Genomic DNA, 18,543 nt, shown 5'->3' with positions numbered 1-18,543 from the left:
ATCTAACCATCATTACATGCCATATCAGACCATGTAATGATAAAATGAGCTCCTCTATATGAAGGGGCAGCCGAGGGGATCTTAAGTATATATGCAATATTACTCATAGAGCCTATACTCTGCCAAAATTTTTATCCTTCCACGTTGTTGTCTCCCAATTCTAACTTAGGCATCGGAAGGTTGACTCTCGAAACTTTGAGCAAGCAGACTTTTGCAAGCCACACATGGAGGAGAACCGCCCCCCTAATCTCGGTAAGCCTACTCAGATTCACCTTCGGCCGACCTCAAAGTCGTCAGAGCTGTGCTTCGACCTCAGCCCAATTTTGATGGCAACAGAAACATACATCAACAACAGGCCCATGGTGAAGGTAATGAGATTTGCAATGAGGTACACTCTGATCGCCATGTTCAAATGGTTGCGACGGTGGTAACAATTGAAATCCAGCATGAACCCTCTGGTGGTGATGGAGAGAGCAAAAATTGCAACCGAGATCAATTTTGGAAGAGCGGTTCGATGGGTCAGGGAAGTGGAGAAGAAAGATTCTTGTTTTGATCTTGGGGCCATTGATGCGGAGGACACAGAGAGATTTGGAGGAAATAGGTTATTGCTTGTAACGCGGATGGTGAGTCTAGGGGGAACCTTCTTATAAGCCCTACGAGGGTTGGGTTATCCGCCTGTTTACCCAACCCTTCTAGGGCTCATAAAAGTAAACTATTGATAAACACAGGCAATATTACATCGTTCATGTGATTATCGTATGACAACAAACACGAATAGAGCCACTCACATCGTGATCTCCGATGGTAGCAAAACCCTGAGGTGCCACCTTGAAATGTACATCAGCAAGAGCCCCAGAATGAGAGTGATGATATTTGTAAAAAAGTAAACCTGGAATGCCCGGTCGAGGTGGTGTCGGCGATGATTAAACTCTAGCATGAAGCCCACCAGTGGCCACGGAGAGAGTGAACTTAGCCACGAGATTTGACTTGCCCCTAGACCTGGTAGTTCGAGACTTGGCAAGAAGAAATTCTACAAATGGCATGGAGATACTGAGATGAGATAGAGCAAGCTTCCAAGGAGAACAGAAATATCAGAAAAGGGTGAGGTATGGTGGGCCTTCTACAATAAAAACTGAAGATTCAAAAGGAATTCATCTAGTATTGCTATCGGAGAGGTGATGGGTTGTGGAGTTTAACCATCGATTATTGACATCAGCATTGACAAGTAAGATAACACACGGAATCCATATCACATGAAGAGGAAGGCACGTCAACATCGTATGTAGAATCAAAAAATTTCAAAATTATATGTTTTGATCGCCGGTCCAATATCCACAAGATTCAGCTACCATAAACTCCACAACATCAATAAATGCAATCTACTTATATTTAAATTTCAATATAAAATTATTAAATATGATTTCAAAAATTTGAAATTTTTACAGAAAATTAATTAATTTTACAATAGAAATATGGGGCGACAACATAGGTGCACAACGATAGCTAAAAATGCTGAAGACAGCATGCTAACTTGCATATGTTTAGCAGCGACCTATGGCTGAGATGTTGTTGGCAAGTGGCATGCAAATCCCCACCAGATAAGTAGCTTTTTGTATATGTCCAATCTTACGGACCAACACCCACCCTCATCCGCCCAAAAAATGAATTAGCTACTACCATAAATATTGTACAAGGATTTTGAGATATAAGAGAGACTTATAATAATTCAATACCCTAAATATGAATCCTAATTTGAGAAAAGGCTTCCTTGCATAATGGACTACTTTGCTTATTGCTACCTAAAAAAAAAACAGGGTAGAGCATCAATATTTACTAAGAAAAATAACTGATTCCTTGTGTAAGAATCTGTCGTAGTGCAAACATTATTTTTTTTAATAAACAAGAAATGATGCTTGGCCTCCTAATCACAAATACTTGTAACGAGGAAAATAATGAGATTGATAGGGCTTGATGTAAATAACAGGGGAGGGTGGTTAATGTTTTCTTTTTGGGAAGGGGGTTGAGCGGCGGGGGAGGGATCCACTTTTCACAATTCTCTTTAGCCCTACTATCTGTATCTCTCTCTCTCTCTCCGTAGATACTGCTATATCTTAATAAGCAAGCAGTACAGCTTTGGTCTCTTTAATTTGTTATTATTCATTTTTACTAGTAGCATATATTTGAAAATGAGTTTTGCATAAAATATTCACTTAATTACATTGATTTTGCATTAAATAAATAAATAAATAAATTTATTGTAAGATGATAAACAATCAAGAGTTGCATGAAAAATTTGTGCTTAGTCTTGCATAAAAGGCCGAGCGATAGTCTAAACCAAAATACATTGAATATTCAAAATATATATCTAACATTTAATATGTATTGGACATTCAACAAATGTCCATCATCATCATTTACTTATATTTCAACAACAAAAATCGCCCAAGGATCCATAGTATGTATTTACTCAAAAGATAAATAAATAAATAGATTTATAAACAAAATTTATATCCTAAAATTATTATATTTCAGTTTAGAAATATTTGTAGATTTTGAGAAACGACAAGCACCCTACTTGACATCATTTGGATCTTTCAGGCCAAGGTTTCTTCGAGTAATGAAGTTTTTGGACCTCAATTCTAGTTCTAGAGTGGCATGGAGAGCTAATTAATCTTTGTATGAATTCGACTCTGCATGCAATTAATGTATGTGCAGGTCATCTCTGCAAACCCATTAGTCTCAACCAAGTAGGAAAAGATTTATTTATTCTGTAAAATGTTGAGAATTTTAATGGAAAAGTTGGCTTTGGGAATGTGCTATAGGAAGAAAATAAAAAAAATGCCCTAAAGTTTTTATTGGTCCTAATTACGGGTTCCAACTTCTGTTAGTGAACTACGCTTCTTCCCTAGAAAGGCGCATAGGCAATTCAACAGGTCCCCAATCGTATGAAAAGTCCACCGTATATGGTAAACTTGGATGGATGACGGGCATCAAGGTTATGAGCCCAATAGCTGGCTGGGCGCTCCAGAATGAGACAAGTCTAACAAAGATACAACGTACATATAATAAATAGCAGGTATTAGAATATTTGCAGAAAAAAATAAAAAAAATAATTTTATATTCTTATTTCATTATATTTATTACAGCTTGGAAGTTATATATACCCACGTATGGACTCCATATAAAAAAAATATATAGGCTAATATTAGATTATGCTAATAAAAAAAATAATACTCATTGATTCAAGTTGTTATTTGGTCACTATAGTTATTCTAATAAGATCATGCTAACAAAGAAATATAATGCTAATCGATGCAGAATCATGTTAACAAAAAAAATAATAATATAGGATGATACAAGTTGTTACATGATCTCTAAAATTATACTAACAGCAGAAGACCTTGCCTATGGCCGGTAGCGTTCACGGAAGTGAATCAAAAAACTTCTACCAATGTCGTAGAATATATCCCTCCTGCATGGATTACTCGGGTGCAAAGGGACTATAGATGATTGGTTACAGCCTTGTTCTATTGAAGGGGTTCCAGAATTATACGTAGGGAGGTGTTTTCTCCCAAGTGTTTCGGCTTGGATCTTTTTTTCTTCTTCAAAGATTGGTGGTACCTCCATAGGAACTGGATGGCTAATCCGAGTAGTGAACATAGGAAGGAAATATTTATTAATTGCTAGATGTCTTCTCGGAAGAACCTTTTTCCCCTTTAGTTGGATTTAGATTTCTTTCCGGTATATTAGGATTTGTTAGGTCATTTTCTTCCTTGTTTATTTCCTAAAAGAATCTTATTTCATGTTTCCATAGACGATTTTCTCATATAATTTATTAGCATGCAGTGCTAGCGGTAGCTCCCTCTCCCCTGACCAAAGGATGTACTCTAAGTGGTGGGCCGCGTAGGCAGCCACCCAATCAGCCGCCCCATTAACTTCTCTGAATATATGCTTGGCCTGGAAGACCTTCCCATCTCTCATCATCATCTCTATATCCCGGATCAAGAGGTGGTTTGTGCTCTCACCCCTCGACCCCCTCCGAATCCACCCGATAACCGTGGCCGAGTCGTCCTCCAGAATGATCGAACTGGCCTGCAGCTCCACGCACGCATATCGAAGACCCGCACAGGAATCTCGCAACTCTGTCCCCAGAATCGACGTGTCAAACAACTGGCAGCCACCTGCTGCCACCACCCTGAAGTGCGGGCCTCGTATAACAAAGCATGCACCTTGTTTCTTCCACACAAAGAGAAAGAAGGAGTTCTGTGAAAGCTTCGGTGAGAAATTTCATTTGCTCAACTAAGAAAGGGTAGCTTCATTTAGTGTAATATGTCATACTTATACCCCTACTCTGGTTTGCCATTTGTCTCAACCCAATTCTTTTGATGTAATCGTCACAACCTTCTCATACATAGGACTGTTGCCCTCATGAAAAAAAAAATTCACTTATATTTTATGGGATATCTACGGCAACTCTTTCTAAGGGCACTTCGGTAAACAGAGTTTCTCTTGGGTAATTTCATCCAACTAATATAAAGAGGACAGAAAATGTCAATTTTGTCTTAGATGATATTGGGAAGTAGGCAAGCGTCCCCAGCTGGGGCAAACCTGTTATACTGAGAGTAGGACTCTGATTCCGATGCTGAAGCCTTGGAGCTATTCCTTAGAAAGTCCCCAGCAACTAGTCAAGGAAGCTAGAAAGCAAGAAGGCCAGTACAGAGTATATCATAAAATCAGTATGAGGTTTCCACTTTCGAAAGCGCAGATCTTCTGAACATTTGGACATTCTAGCTCAAGGCTTATGATCTGACTAAGAAGATCAAAAGTTAAAGAGTTGGTGTAAATTTGAAGTCTCGATATTTGTTTAATCAAGTGCTGATTGATCTTGTACTCTCTTTGTTGCTAGGCCCCCTCTAAACAAGCTCTTTATTCATGTAACTCAGTTTCGACATCATGACCATCAAGCAAGCGCCCATCATTCACTCTTTTAACATGAACCTAATACGAGCAAGCACACACGCTTCTACTATAATTATCTAGACTTTTTTATGAAGGATGTCAGATCACACCGCATGGAGATGTGCAGGGAGCTTTGGCTGAATGACCGCCTCGAGCGGCACCTTCCTAGGTGTTGACAGCCCATAGATCTCCTCCATGCTCAGCTCCTCCACCTTCACCCCGTCCGGCAGCTTCCATGCAAAGCCATGCAGCAGATTGGCGAGGCTCACCTGGATCACCTTGAGACCGAGGGCATACCCGGGGCACATCCGCCGCCCGGAGCCGAACGGCAGAATGAATCGAAATGAATCTTTCTCCTTACATGATATGATCTATTTATAATGATACATCAACGGAATAACTAATTAACAGAAAGCTAACAGTCTAACTATAAAAGGTTAGATCAGTTATTTGGTGGTTGCTCTGTTCTTGAAGCTGAGGAATACTCTTCCGAGTAACAGTTGGAGTTTGACAACTCATGGTTCAATACTCCCCCTCAAGATGGAGAGTACAAATTGTGTACACCCATCTTGTGCAGCAGTGTAGAATCTATTTAAACCGAGTGCCTTTGTCAATAAGTCAGCAAGTAGCATAGTTCCTGAGATATGCAGAGTTTGGATAATCCCTTGCTGAAGTTTATCTCGCACAATGTGACAGTCAAGTTCAATATGTTTGGTTCGTTCATGGAAGACTGGATTAGCGGCAATATGCAATGCTGCTTGGTTATCACAAAACGGCAGTGCTGACTTTGTGTGTGGAACATCCAAATCATGGAGAAGATATAATAACCATTGAATTTCACAGCATGTAGAAGCCATAGATCGATATTCGGCCTCAGCAGAGGAACGGGAAACAGTGTGCTGTTTCTTCGACTTCCATGAAATAAGGGAGTCTCCAAGAAAGATGCAAAATCTAGTGACGGATCGTCGTGTATCTTGGCAGGCAACCCAATCTGCATCACAAAACGCCTTTAAATGGAGCTCAGAAGCAGAGGGAAAAACAAACCTTGCCCAGGTGTGGCCTTTAAGTATCTTAATACTCGATATGCAGCGTCCATGTGGGGTTGCCGAGGTGAATCCATGAACTGACTGAGAACTTGCATGGAATAGCTTAAATTAGGCCTCGTTATAGTGAGATACAATAACCTGCCTATCAGCCGTCTATAGATTGTAGGATCCTCAATTAAATTCCCTTCAAATCGACTCAGTTTCAAATTTTGTATTATGAGGCATCGCACTGGTTTTGAGCCAAGGTAATCAGTATTTTCTAGGATCTCCAAAGTATACTTCCGTTGACATATTGAGATTCCTTTAGAGGTCCTGGCTATCTCAAGGCTGAGAAAGAATTTTAGAGTTCCTAGATCCTTGAGTTTGAATCGGGCATCAAGAATTTTCTTGAGATCATTTATATATGAGAGATCATTCCCTGCAAGTATTATGTCATCAACATAGACAAGGATCACTGTGTAGGAACACCCATTCTTTCTTACAAACAAAGAGTAATCGGCCTTGGATTGATTAAAACCATGTGACATGATGAATGTAGATAGTTTGGCAAACCATTGTCTTGAAGCTTGCTTCAAGCCGTAGATGGATTTGTTTAGACAGCAAACCATCCTCTTACCTTTCTCCCCCTTAGGCTCATATCCAAGAGGGAGTTTCATATATACTTCTTCATTCAAATCCCCATGCAGAAATGCATTGTTAACGTCAAGCTGGTGCAGATGCCAATTCTTAATTGCTGCGATTGCTAACAGTGTTTTGACTGTAACCATCTTAGCAACCGGGGAGAAGGTATCATAATAATCTAGACCGGCTTGTTGAGTATACCCTTTTGCAACTAACCTAGCTTTCTTCCTTTCCTTAGTCCCATCTGCTCTGAACTTTGTTTTATAGACCCATTTGCAATCCACTGGTTTCTTTCCTTCAGGTAATGAAGTTATGATCCAAGTATGATTGTCATTCAATGCCTTTAATTCAGTTTCCATTGCATCACACCATTCAAGATGCAGAGAAGCAACTGCATAGTTCTTTGGATCAACTGATGATGAGATGGATGAAGTGAAAGCATGATGAGATGGAGAAAGCCTTGTATAATTCAGAAAATGAGAGATGTCATAGAAAATGAGAAAGCCCTGCATAGTTCCTCTTTGATTGAAAGAGGAATGGTCATTGTGGACAGACCTATCACAGGTCTTACTGGCAAACACAGCAACTTCAGGGCTTTGAACTATGGCAGTGATCTCACGTTGTCTTTCTTCTTGTAGTACAAGTGCAAATACCTTGTTCACTAGTGGTAAAGGGTCCATCAACAGGATTTGCCCATGTACATTTGAGTAGGAGTCATCCAACCCCATCAGGAATTGAATGACTTGTTCTTCAGATTGGTGTTCTTGTTGCTGCCGAGGTCTGAAATTTGTTAACTCTTCCCAGAGTTCCTTCAAGCGGGTGAATCACACTCCCATGATTCTGAGAAAGAGAAGAGATTGTCTTTTGCAATTGGTAAATTCTTGGACCATTGCTTTGGCTGAATCTTTCTTTCAGATCAAGCCAAATTTCTCTAGCTGTTTCCATGTAAATCACGCTGGTGCTCATCTCCTTTGGAATTGAATTCAGTATCCATGCGGAAAAAGAACCACCATGTTGCATCTCCTCCATACAGCATGGTGTGGATCATTTGTTGGAGGCTGGAGTATGCTTCCATCTATGAACCCTTCCTTGTTCTTGACACTCAGGGCCATGATCATTGACATGCTCCAAGTGGAATAATTCTCTTCATTCAAGGTTAGGGAGATGAGCTGCAGACCTGTGCTGTCGCCATGATGTAGGAAGTATGGGCTTGCTGGGTCTTAAACCATGCTTAGAACTGGTGACGGCACCGAGTTGGCACTGCTGTGAATGGAAGTAGCCATGGGAAGACACTTTCACTTGCTCTGATACCATGTAAAAGAACTTCAAGAAAATCTGCCCGAAAAACAGGGGAGATGAGGAGAAAAGAAGCACTTCTTTATTTCAGAATGAATCGAAATGAATCTTTCTCCTTACATGATATGATCTATTTATAATGATACATCAACGGAGTAACTAATTAACAGAAAGCTAATAGTCTAACTATAAAAGGTTAGATCAATTATTAGGTGGTTGCTCTGTTCTTGAAGCTGAGGAAGACTCTTCCGAGTAACAGTTGGAGTTTGACAACTCATGGTTCAATAAGTTATGCTAATTTTCTTGTAATATATATCAAAATAATTATTTGTGCACGCACTAAAATAGCTATGATATTCAATGACGACGAAATGAAACAACTTAGGATATAATACCAGAGAGTAAGGAAACAATGGAGCAAGGGCAGCGAGTGCCTTGGAGGACCCCAGCTCCTCGTCCACTTGTTCGAGAACAGGGAAAGTAGTGTTCTAGTGACGGCGACACCTAACTCCGATGTGAATCTCGCTTTCATGTATTAAATAAGGTTGGCCCCAGCGTGTCTCTGGGTCAATACTTTGATGATCCCACCTTTATTTTTTAAAGATTATAATATAATAACATGTGAGTAATAACAGCAGATTCGCGTGTGTGGACATCAGAGTGTCCACGCGACCATGCGCAAATCGTATTGTCCCAAGCAACTATTTCTAAATAGCCGTTTGTGGACACATAGTTTTCAATAGACATCTATACAGGCATGGAAGTTAAATGTTATCCATGTTAGAAATTGTATCCTAAAAGTCAATCATCAGCATATTGATGATTGAATTTTGTAAATGAATTGACAAATTAATAAAGTATTATTTGGCATTATTCATCATTTTATTAAACATCTTCAAATGAACTCTTATATGATGAAGTACTTAAGACTTATTCTATGATAAAGGGGGATTTATCTTCAAGTCCTTAAATCTATACGCGACCAAATGATATACTATTACTAGGACGACAGCATTATCGAGATTAGGTCGTTGTGAGATATATACGTTGGTTATCCTCTTAATCAAGGAGTATGGACATACTGATATGTCATATAGGTGATGTGTAGGAGTACATTTCACTGAACGTGACCAATTTCGGAACACTCTACTGTCGAGAGATGTTCCGAACGGATATGGGTATAAATATCCCTCAGACCTGAGATCACCACAGTGATTAGCAAGCAACTCACTGTACTTTGGTACCGGACTAGCAGAATTTCTAATTCTGGAATGGAAGGTTACTGGGTGCAGTCAAGTACTTGCGAAATCGGTGCGTGAGTCAAGATGGAATTGATCCCTCCTGAAAACAGGAGATAATGCTCTTTGGCCCTACTCTCCGTATCTCTCTCTCTCCGTAGACACTGATATATCTTAATAAGCAAGCAGTACAGATTTGGTCTCTTTGTTATTATTCATTTTTATTAGTAGCATATATTTGAAAATGGGTTTTGCATAAAATATTCACTTAATTATATTGATTTTGCGATAAATAAATAAATTTATTTATTGTAAGATGATAAACAATTAAGAATTGCATGAAAAATTAGTGCTTAGTCTTGTATAAAAGGCTGAGCGATAGTCTAAACCAAAATATATTGAATATTCAAAATATATATCTAACATTTAATATATATTGGACATTCAACAAATGTCCCTCATCATCATTTACTTGGATTTCAACAACAAAAGTCGCCCAAGGATCCATAGTATGTATTTACTCAAAAGATAAATAAATAAATAGATTTATAAACAAAATTTATATTCTAAAATTATTATATTTCAGTTTAGAAATATTTGTAGATTTTGAGAAACAACAAGCACCCTACTTGACATCCTTTGGATCTTTCAGGCCAAGGTTTCTTCTAGTAATGAAGTTTTTGGACCTCGATTCTAGAGTGGCATGGAGAGCTAATTAATCTTTGTATGAATTCGACTCTGCATGCAATGTATGTGCAGGTCATCTATAAAAACCCATTAGTCGCAACCAAGAGAACAAGTAAGATGATCCTTGGGTTGCAAGATGTGCCATGTTGGACTACTCTGTAGTTAGGTTTTGAGCAACTCGGAAGGAAGATCATGGTTTCAATCACCTCCAAATGCCTACAAAAATGATCGACGTGCTATAAGATCATTTTGCTACTAGAACAGTCAGCAAAAGGTTCATTTTGCTATGTGTTCTTGGAAGACCTATGTGCGCAGCTCGAGAATTTGGCATAACAAACAAGAGATTGAGTGGATCTCAACTTAGATTTGCACCACATAAACCAAATTGCCAAACCAAAAAGGGGGGAGGGAATGGTTATCATAGTAGGAAAACAATTATTTATTCTGTAAAATGTTGAGAATTTTAATGGCAAAGTTGGCTTTGGGAAGGTATTTTATGCTATAGGAAGAAAATAAAAAAAATACCCTAAAGTTTTTATTGGTCCTAATTACGATTCCAACTTACTGTTAGTAAACTACGCTTCTTCGCTAGAAAGGCGCATAGGCGATTCAACAGGTCCCAATAGCTAGCTGGGCGCTCCAGTATGAGCCCAATAGCTAGCTGGGCGCTCCAGTATGAGACAAATCTAACAAAGATACAACGTACATAAAATAAATAGCAGGTATTAAAATATTTGCAGAAAAAAAATAAAAAAAGAAAAAATCAGTATGAGGTTTCCACTTTCGAAAGCGCAGATCTTCTGAACATTTGGACATTCTAGCTCAAGGCTTATGATCTGACTAAGAAGATCAAAAGTTAAAGAGTTGGTGTAAATTTGAAGTCTCGATATTTGTTTAATCAAGTGCTGATCGATCTTGTACTCTCTTTGTTGCTAGGCCCCTTTTAAACAAGCTCTTTATTCATGTAACTCAGTTTCGACATCATGACCATCAAGCAAGCGCCCATCATTCGCTCTTTTAACATGAACCTAATACGAGCAAACACACACACTTCTACTATAATTATCTAGACTCTTTTATGAAGGATATCAGATCACACCACATAGAGATGTGCAGGGAGCTTTGGCTGAATGACCGCCTCGAGCGGCACCTTCCTAGGTGTTGACAGCCCAAAGATCTCCTCCATGCTCAGCTCCTCCACCTTCACCCCGTCCGGCAGCTTCCATGCAAAGCCATGCAGCAGATTGGCGAGGCTCACCTGGATCACCTTGAGACCGAGGGCATACCCGGGGCACATCCGCCGCCCGGAGCCGAACGGCAGAAGCTTGAAGTCCTGCCCCTTGATGTCGACGCTGCTTCCTATGAACCGCTCCGGGCGGAACTCATCCGGTCCGTCCCATATCGCCGGGTCTCGCTGGATGGTCCACATGTTAACCAGCACGCGAGTCCCGGCAGGGATGTCGTAGCCGGCGACGGTGCAGTCCTCGCGGGCCAGCCGTTGGGTAAGTAGGGGTGCAACAGGGTGCATTCTCATGGTCTCCTTCATGATGGCCTCGATGTAGGGGAGTTTGAGCATGTCTTTCTCCTCCACCCACCTGTCTCTCCCGATCACCCGGTCTAGCTCCTCGGTGGCCTTCTCGAGGAGTTCGGGATGTTTCAAGAGCTCGGAAATAGCCCATTCTACGGTCACAGCAGAGCTTTCTGTTCCACCGACGAGCAGGTCCTGGACCAAGTGGAGAAAGAGAAACTATTAGACATTGAGAGAAAAAAAAAATATTGATCAATCTATCTTCTTCTTCCTCTCTCTTCCTCTCTCTTTCCTGAATGGAGATTATTCTATATTCAACTCAATTCCAGTAGAAATTAACCCAAGAGAATTTACTTATATATATATATATATATATATATATATATATATATATATATATATATATATATATATATTTAACTGTGGATTCTATAAGACTTAACTAAGCTAGATCTAATAAAATTCATACAACAAAGCAATATCTTTTAATTTGGAAAATGCTAATTCGGGCCTTCTTCTTGCTCGCACCAGAAATTCACTGAATCCACAAATATTGACTTGGCAATTTCATAATCAACCAAATTTGGTGTTTGGCAATAAATCTCATGAGTTATGCTAATTTTCTTGTAATATATATCAAAAGAATTATTTGTGCACGCACAAAATAGCTATGATATTCAATGACGACGGCCTGAAACAACTTAGGATATAATACCAGAGAGTAAGGAAACAATGGAGCAAGGGAAGCGAGCAAGTGCCTTGGAAGACCTCAGCTCCTCGTCCACTTGTTTGAGAACAGGGAAAGTAGTGTTCTAGTGACGGCGACACCTAACTCCGATGTAAATCCCGCTTTCATGTATTAAATAAGGTTGGCCCCAGCGTGTCTCTGGTCAATACTTTGATGATCCCACCTTTATTTTTTAAAGATTATAATATAACAACATGTGAGTAATAACAGCAGATTCGCGTGTGTGGACATCAGAGTGTCCACGCGACCATGCGCAAATTGTATTGTCCTAAGCAACTATTTCTAAATAGCCTTTTGTGGACACAGTTTTTGATAGACATCTATACAGGCATGGAAGTTAAATGTTATCCATGTTGGGAATTGTATCCTAAAAGTCAATCATCAGCATATTGATGATTGAATTTTATAAATTAATTGATAAATTAATAAAGTATTATTTGGCATTATTCATTATTTTATTGAACATCTTCAAATGAACTCTTATATGATGAAGTCCTTAGGACTTATTTTATGATAAAGGGGAATTTATCTTCAAGTCCTTAAATCTGTTCGCGACCAAATGATATACTATTACTATGACGACAGCATTATCGAGATTAGGTCGTTGTAAGACATATACGTTGGTTATTCTTTTAACCAAGAAGTGTGGAGATACTGATATATCTCTGGGCCAATACTTTGATGATCCCACCTTTATTTTTTAAAGATTATAGTACAATAACATGTGAGAAATAACAGCAGATTTGCGTGTGTGGACATCAGAGTGTCCACGCGACCATGCGCCGGTTCCCAGAGTTTTCGATAGACATCCATACAGGCATGGAAGTTAAATGTTATCCGCCTAAGTTACTAAAAAAAAAATGTTATCATCATAAACTGTATCCACTCCTCATTGACCGCTGAGTCTGAATTGGCCACTGAAGTCTGAACAGATGTTGATTAGTAGAAATACTTTTAGAAAATATTATTTATTCACTGTCCGTAAATCAAGTTTTTTTTTCGTTAATCAAATCTTTTGAATATTATGATTTCAGGAGAGGCACAAAAATATTATTTTTTTAATTTCAGGAGAGGCACAAAAACCGACAAACTCTGTGTGTCGTCATGCCTCCTCCAAATGAGGGTGGCACAAACTCGTTCTAAGATGCTGCTCCTCGAACGGTTATACGGACCTAAACAAAAACAAGGGAAACAAAGAAAAAAAGGAAGGGAAAATTTTACCTGAGTGAAGGCCTTGACGCCATGCCTCTCGATCTTGACTTCCAAACTTGGATCCTCGGCTTGCTGCAAGAGCACATCTACCATGTCCTTGGCCACAAAACCCTCCCCCTCCCTCAGCCTCTTTTCTTTATGCTCATCGAGTACGTGCTCGAGAAATATATCGAACTTCTTGCTAAGCTCTTTCATCCTTTTGATGTACCCTTGCAAGTCCAGGAAATCCAACCAGGGTATATAGTCTCCAATGTTCACCACTACCCCATTAAGCAAGAACCACTCTTCTGTCATCTTCCTGAACTCCTCCGCGGACTCCAAATCGTCGAAGTACTTCCTCCCTAGCACCATCCTGCTTATAACATCAAGACTAACAGTGGAGAGATAGTCTTTCAGGGTGATGGTCCTCCCTGAGGCCTGGTAGAGGTTGCGGAGGAGCAACCGCATCTCCTCGACTCTTATGTACTCACAGGAGTCGAGTCGTTTGGCACTGAAGAGCTCCATGAGGCACATCTTGCGAGCTTGGCGCCAGTAGGGGCCATAGGGGGACCAAGTGATGTCGGAGTAGTTGTAGGTGGTGTACTTGCCGGCGGCCAACTTGGGGCGGGAGGCGAAGTTGAGGTCATGGGTTTTTAAGAAGAGTTTGACCATGTCGACAGAGGAGCCGACGACGACAGGGACGGAACCGAGGCGGAGCTGCACGATGGGCCCGTACTTTTGGGCGAGGGCGTGGATGGAGCGATGGGGGAGGGCGCCGATGAGGTTGAGGTTGCCAATAATGGGCCATGGCTTTGGCCCTGGGGGAAGGTTTAGCCTACGTCGATGGCTGCGCAAAAGAGTTTTGAGGAGGAGGATGGATGCCAATATGGTTGCCAAGGATATGGCCCATGGGATGGCCTCCATTGCAATTGGAGGAAATGGCAGCAGCAGAGTATGAGGAGGAGAAGGTGGTAGTGGTTGGTTGTTGTGGAGATGGGAGCTTGGGTGTGCTAGTATTTATAGATGGAGAAAGCTGCCCTGTTCATCTCTGTCTTTCCATGTTGCTTCCTATGCACAAAAGCCCAATGAATGTGTTAGATTAATATCATTGATAAGTGCTTAATAATTCATAATTTAGCTATCTTTCCATAGCACTTATCAATGTTTTTAAACTAATAAATACATATTTTACCATGAAATTGAATAAACATTGAAATAAATCTAAAATAGGGTAATAAGTAAATAATTCTTTTCTTAAAACAGATTCTGAACTCGTCTCTCTCCTGGTTGCGATCTTTCATGAAAACAGGGGATTGGGTTGACCCGGTTTAGTAACCTGATGGAGTTGCAATCAAGCTAAGGCTATAATTAAATAGGTTTTGGTCCTGATTAGATAATTATTTTTGTATGGGAAAAAGGTTTGATTAACTTTTTTTTATTAAGTCCCGGTCTTGTTTTTGGTCTTGTCGAGTCCGGTCTGAAGCAGTTTAGCAATAACTAAATTTGGAAGACATTGGGCTCGAGAACAAGTTCAAGCAACTCAACGATTATAACCCACCGCAAATCCAAAGCCAATTTCCAACTAATTCGTTATCTGCCTTCATATAAAATTTATAATAATAATAATAACTAAATATTCACGATTCACTGTTCATATGAACAGTGTCCAGTTAAAACACTGTTCATATGAACAGTGTTAAAAAAACCAAAATGCCGAAAACACTGTTCATATGAACAGTGTTCGTTTATGAACAGTGTTCGTGAAAACACTGTTCATGTGAACAGTGATAGAGAAAAAAATAAATAATACATAATAAATAAATAAAAAATTAAAAATAAAAAAATTGGGAATCCACTGTTTATCTTCTTCCTCCCGCAGTCGGCCACCTCTCTCCGCCATTACCGACCGGATCCCGCGGCGCCTCTTCCTCCTCTCCCGTGATGCAATCCTCCCCCGCGCGATCAAAGGAGCTCGTCCCAGCCGAACGCCCCAACGTCGTCGTCGTCCCCGGGTCCTCCGCCATCAACCGCGTGCGGCGTCTTCTCCTCCAAGATCAGCGACCCAACCGCGTCGAAATCCCAGCATCATCGCCCAGTCTTCCGCCCGTGGCGCATCCGGAGCGACCAGATTCTCCGCCACTTCATCAATCGGCACCTCTCTCTGCCATCACTAACAAGATCCCGCGGCGCCTCTTCCTCCTCTCCCGCAATCTGCATCCCGGCACCACGCCCTGAAATTAGCCGCCGTGATCCCTGCTTCCCTCTCTCCGCGTGCGCCGGACGACTATAAAAGGAGGGGGCTGAGGCGTTCGGTGAGGGGGGGCTCGGTTCAACAGAAAAACAGGGGAGACCCCCTGTTTCGGTGAAAAAGAAGAAGAAAGCCGAGAGGGAGAGAAAAAGAAATTAAAAAAAAAAGAGAAAGGAGGGGGAAAGAGAATATTTTGTGATATTTTGGGAAGAATGAGAGGGGAAGACTTTCACTTGAAGATGGGAGGTCGTCCGGAAGCCATGCTCGGCTAAACGTCTAGTCTAGGGCTGGATGAAGCCCTAGCATTGTATCAGGGCATTGTAGTTCTTATTTTTTTTTATTATTTTAGAGCTTGTTTAAATTCTTATTTTCAATGAAATATTTTTTTATGATATTTAAACTTTGAGCATGCTAGTTACTAATCATGTTTGCTAAAGTAGTCTAAGATGATTTATGCCTAGGAAGATGAAGTGTGCTGCATCCTAGATTAGCATACTTAGGCAGACACTTCATGCTACACCGAAGATGGATCTTCCTAACACTCTTTATGCTTTTATTTTAAAAGGCTTGTAGCCAATTTGCATGCCTCTCCAAAAGATAAAAATTAAGAACACAGTCCCTAATGCAATGCTACACGGTGGATTCCAAACCCTAGATCTATCTACTTTGATAAATTTCAATTCGTACTCATAGATTAATTTAGTTAAATCAAGTTAGCAAATCCTTCTTCTTGATTTATTTTTAAAAGAAAAATAACTTATTCTTCAATCCCTGTGGACCGACACCCGTAATCACTATCCTACAGGATACGTGCTATTGCGTGGTTTATTTTTGAAATTGAAAGAACCGATCAATCATTCTTAAAAAAGACAAGTAATTTGTTAGTTTTTGCATCGGTAATAAAATTCTACGCGTGCCTGTGTTTGCTTCTACGGTTGGGGAATTCATAGGAAGTTCTCATCATAGTAGTGGGAATTTCGTAAAATATTTTATAGGAAGGAGACTTTTATCAAACAAAATAATTTATGAAAAATTAATTTCCCACCCTCCGGATGACTTGGCTATAACAAACCGTCCTTGTTGACCCAAAATAAATTATCCAGTCCAACGGCTCTCCAAAGTATAATTCGCGGTCCCTGAAAGGATTAATCATTTAAGTTAATGTACCGAATATGCCCGGACTATTGCCAATGGTAGACTTTTGAAGGCGGAAAAGTGAGTCTGTTGGAGTTCCATCCCGATATTCCCTAAGAGCGTGGCCAATGGAAGGCTTTTGAAGGCGGGAGAAGATGTTCGTTAGAATTCCATCCCGATATTCCCTGATCGCGTGGCCAACAGAAGACTTTTGAAGGCGGAAAATTGAGTCATCTCTTCTTTGAGATTCCAAGCTGTTGGCCCAAAGATTGATTTTGATGATCACAAAATCTTGAAGTATAATTACTAATATTTGTGTTGCAAGAAGAAAGATAATTTGTTTTGTAAGGAGCATAGCAAGTTGGAAGAACACAAGAAGGCCTCAAAAGTTCTCAAAAAGGTTAGAAGAAAGCTCCACTTCATTGGCCCAAGTTTCAAGTTCAAAGGATTCAAGTTGGAGGAGCAATTCAAAGAAAAATCCAAAAAAACATTCCTCGAGTCGACTCCTGAAATCTTAGAGTCGACTCTTGAAATCTTAGAGTCGGCGCAGAGCTCGAGTCAACTCCTACTTCATTCGAGCCGACTCTCTCAATCAAGATAGAAAGATAATTTTCAAAAATAGAGCTCGAGTCGACTCCTTTAGAGCGCGAGCCGTCTCCCATAGATGAAAACAGAAACTTAGTTTTAATGAGGCAGAGCGTGAGCCGACTCCAGACTATTGCGAGCCGTCTTCCGAAAGAACAGAAGTTCAAATTTGAAGAAGCCGTGCGCGAGCCGACTCCCGACTTATGCAAGCCATCTCCCGCAGGATTAACAAAAATTCACTTCTGAAGAGTCCGATCTCGAGTCGACTCTAGAGAGACTCGAGACGTCTTCAACTTGAGACGAGCCGACTCACAGAATGGCCGAGACGTTTCCAAATCTGCTGGCACTCCAACGGCTAGTTTTTTACGACTCCAACGGCTAGTTTTTCACTTCCAATGGCTCTATTTCGTCTCTAACGGCTAGAATCAAGTTCCTACCACATTGAAGGCTATAAATACAAGGGACCTACCTCAGATTGAAAAGAGCTCAACTACCCAAATATCGAAATCATTAAAGAGTCCCAAAAACCAGAGCATAGGAGTAAGCAACTAAGTGAAAGCCTTAAAAGTTTTATTGCAAGCATTTATCATCAAGTCCATAGCTCTAGAAGTTGGTGAAGCACCCACCACAGCATTTAAACCACCAACAACTTTCTATTGTTCTCCTTATTCTGTTATATTTTTATTTATTGAGCAATAGTATTTGTACTTTAATTCTTTCAATACTTATCTTGTAACAAGTTTCAGTTGCTAAAACTTGGGAGAAGGTTTGGCCCAAATCTTAATTGGACTTTGTAAAGATTTTGGTTGGTGAACCTTTGAAAAAACCAACTAGATTGATTGTGAGCCCAAAAAACAATCGGTATAGATTTTGGTTGGTGAGTCTGTGAAAACCAACTTGGGTTCGTTGTGAATCCAAAACAACAACGAGTTGGGTTGTAAACTCGAAAAACAACCTCACTGTAATCAGGGAGATTATAGTGAAATTCTCAAGAGAGCTTGAGAAGTAGACGTAGGTGCAGTTGGCACCGAACCACTATACTTTTGTGTGTTTGTAATATTTTGTTTCTTCTTTAGCTTATTTGCCTATTCATTCAGTTGCAATTCTAGTTGAAAATGTTTAGCTAGTTCTAACTTGCTTCATCTTCATCTAGCTAACTTTAACTAGAACTGTACTCCTGATTGTATTAAGTTAGTTCCTCCGTTTAGATTATCTCTCCGCTATACTTAACGCCATAAGTTGAATTCTCTGTTGCATGTTCT

General features: G+C 40.1%; 1 protein-coding gene across 1 annotated transcript; it reads right to left on the bottom strand.

Annotated features, from left to right (window-relative positions):
• Positions 1 to 10,788: 10,788 nt before the first annotated feature.
• On the bottom strand, positions 10,789 to 14,407 carry LOC103700419 (trimethyltridecatetraene synthase-like). The gene is made up of 2 exons (XM_039122651.2): positions 13,345 to 14,407; positions 10,789 to 11,570 (listed from the first exon to the last, which is right to left on the bottom strand). Exons 1-2 carry the CDS (start codon positions 14,236 to 14,238, stop codon positions 10,941 to 10,943), a joined length of 1,524 nt encoding a protein of 507 aa, XP_038978579.1. The 5' UTR covers positions 14,239 to 14,407; the 3' UTR covers positions 10,789 to 10,940.
• Between the last annotated feature and the right edge of the window lie 4,136 nt (positions 14,408 to 18,543).

The sequence above is a fragment of the Phoenix dactylifera genome, chromosome 5, assembly GCF_051530095.1.
Source record: "Phoenix dactylifera cultivar Ajwa chromosome 5, Ajwa_hap1_PhDact_Kaust_v1.1, whole genome shotgun sequence".
Taxonomy (NCBI): Eukaryota; Viridiplantae; Streptophyta; class Magnoliopsida; order Arecales; family Arecaceae; genus Phoenix; species Phoenix dactylifera.
Note: the sequence above shows the minus strand (reverse complement) of the source record. Positions and strands in the feature narration are given on the sequence as shown.

Excerpts from the sequence above, each read along its gene's own strand:
- LOC103700419 (XM_039122651.2), bottom strand. The coding sequence starts at position 14,238 with ATGGAGGCCATCCCATGGGCCATATCCTTGGCAACCATATTGGCATCC. Across the intron at positions 11,571-13,344 it reads GCGTCAAGGCCTTCACTCAG|GACCTGCTCGTCGGTGGAAC; the intron begins GTAAAATTTTCC and ends CACTTGGTCCAG.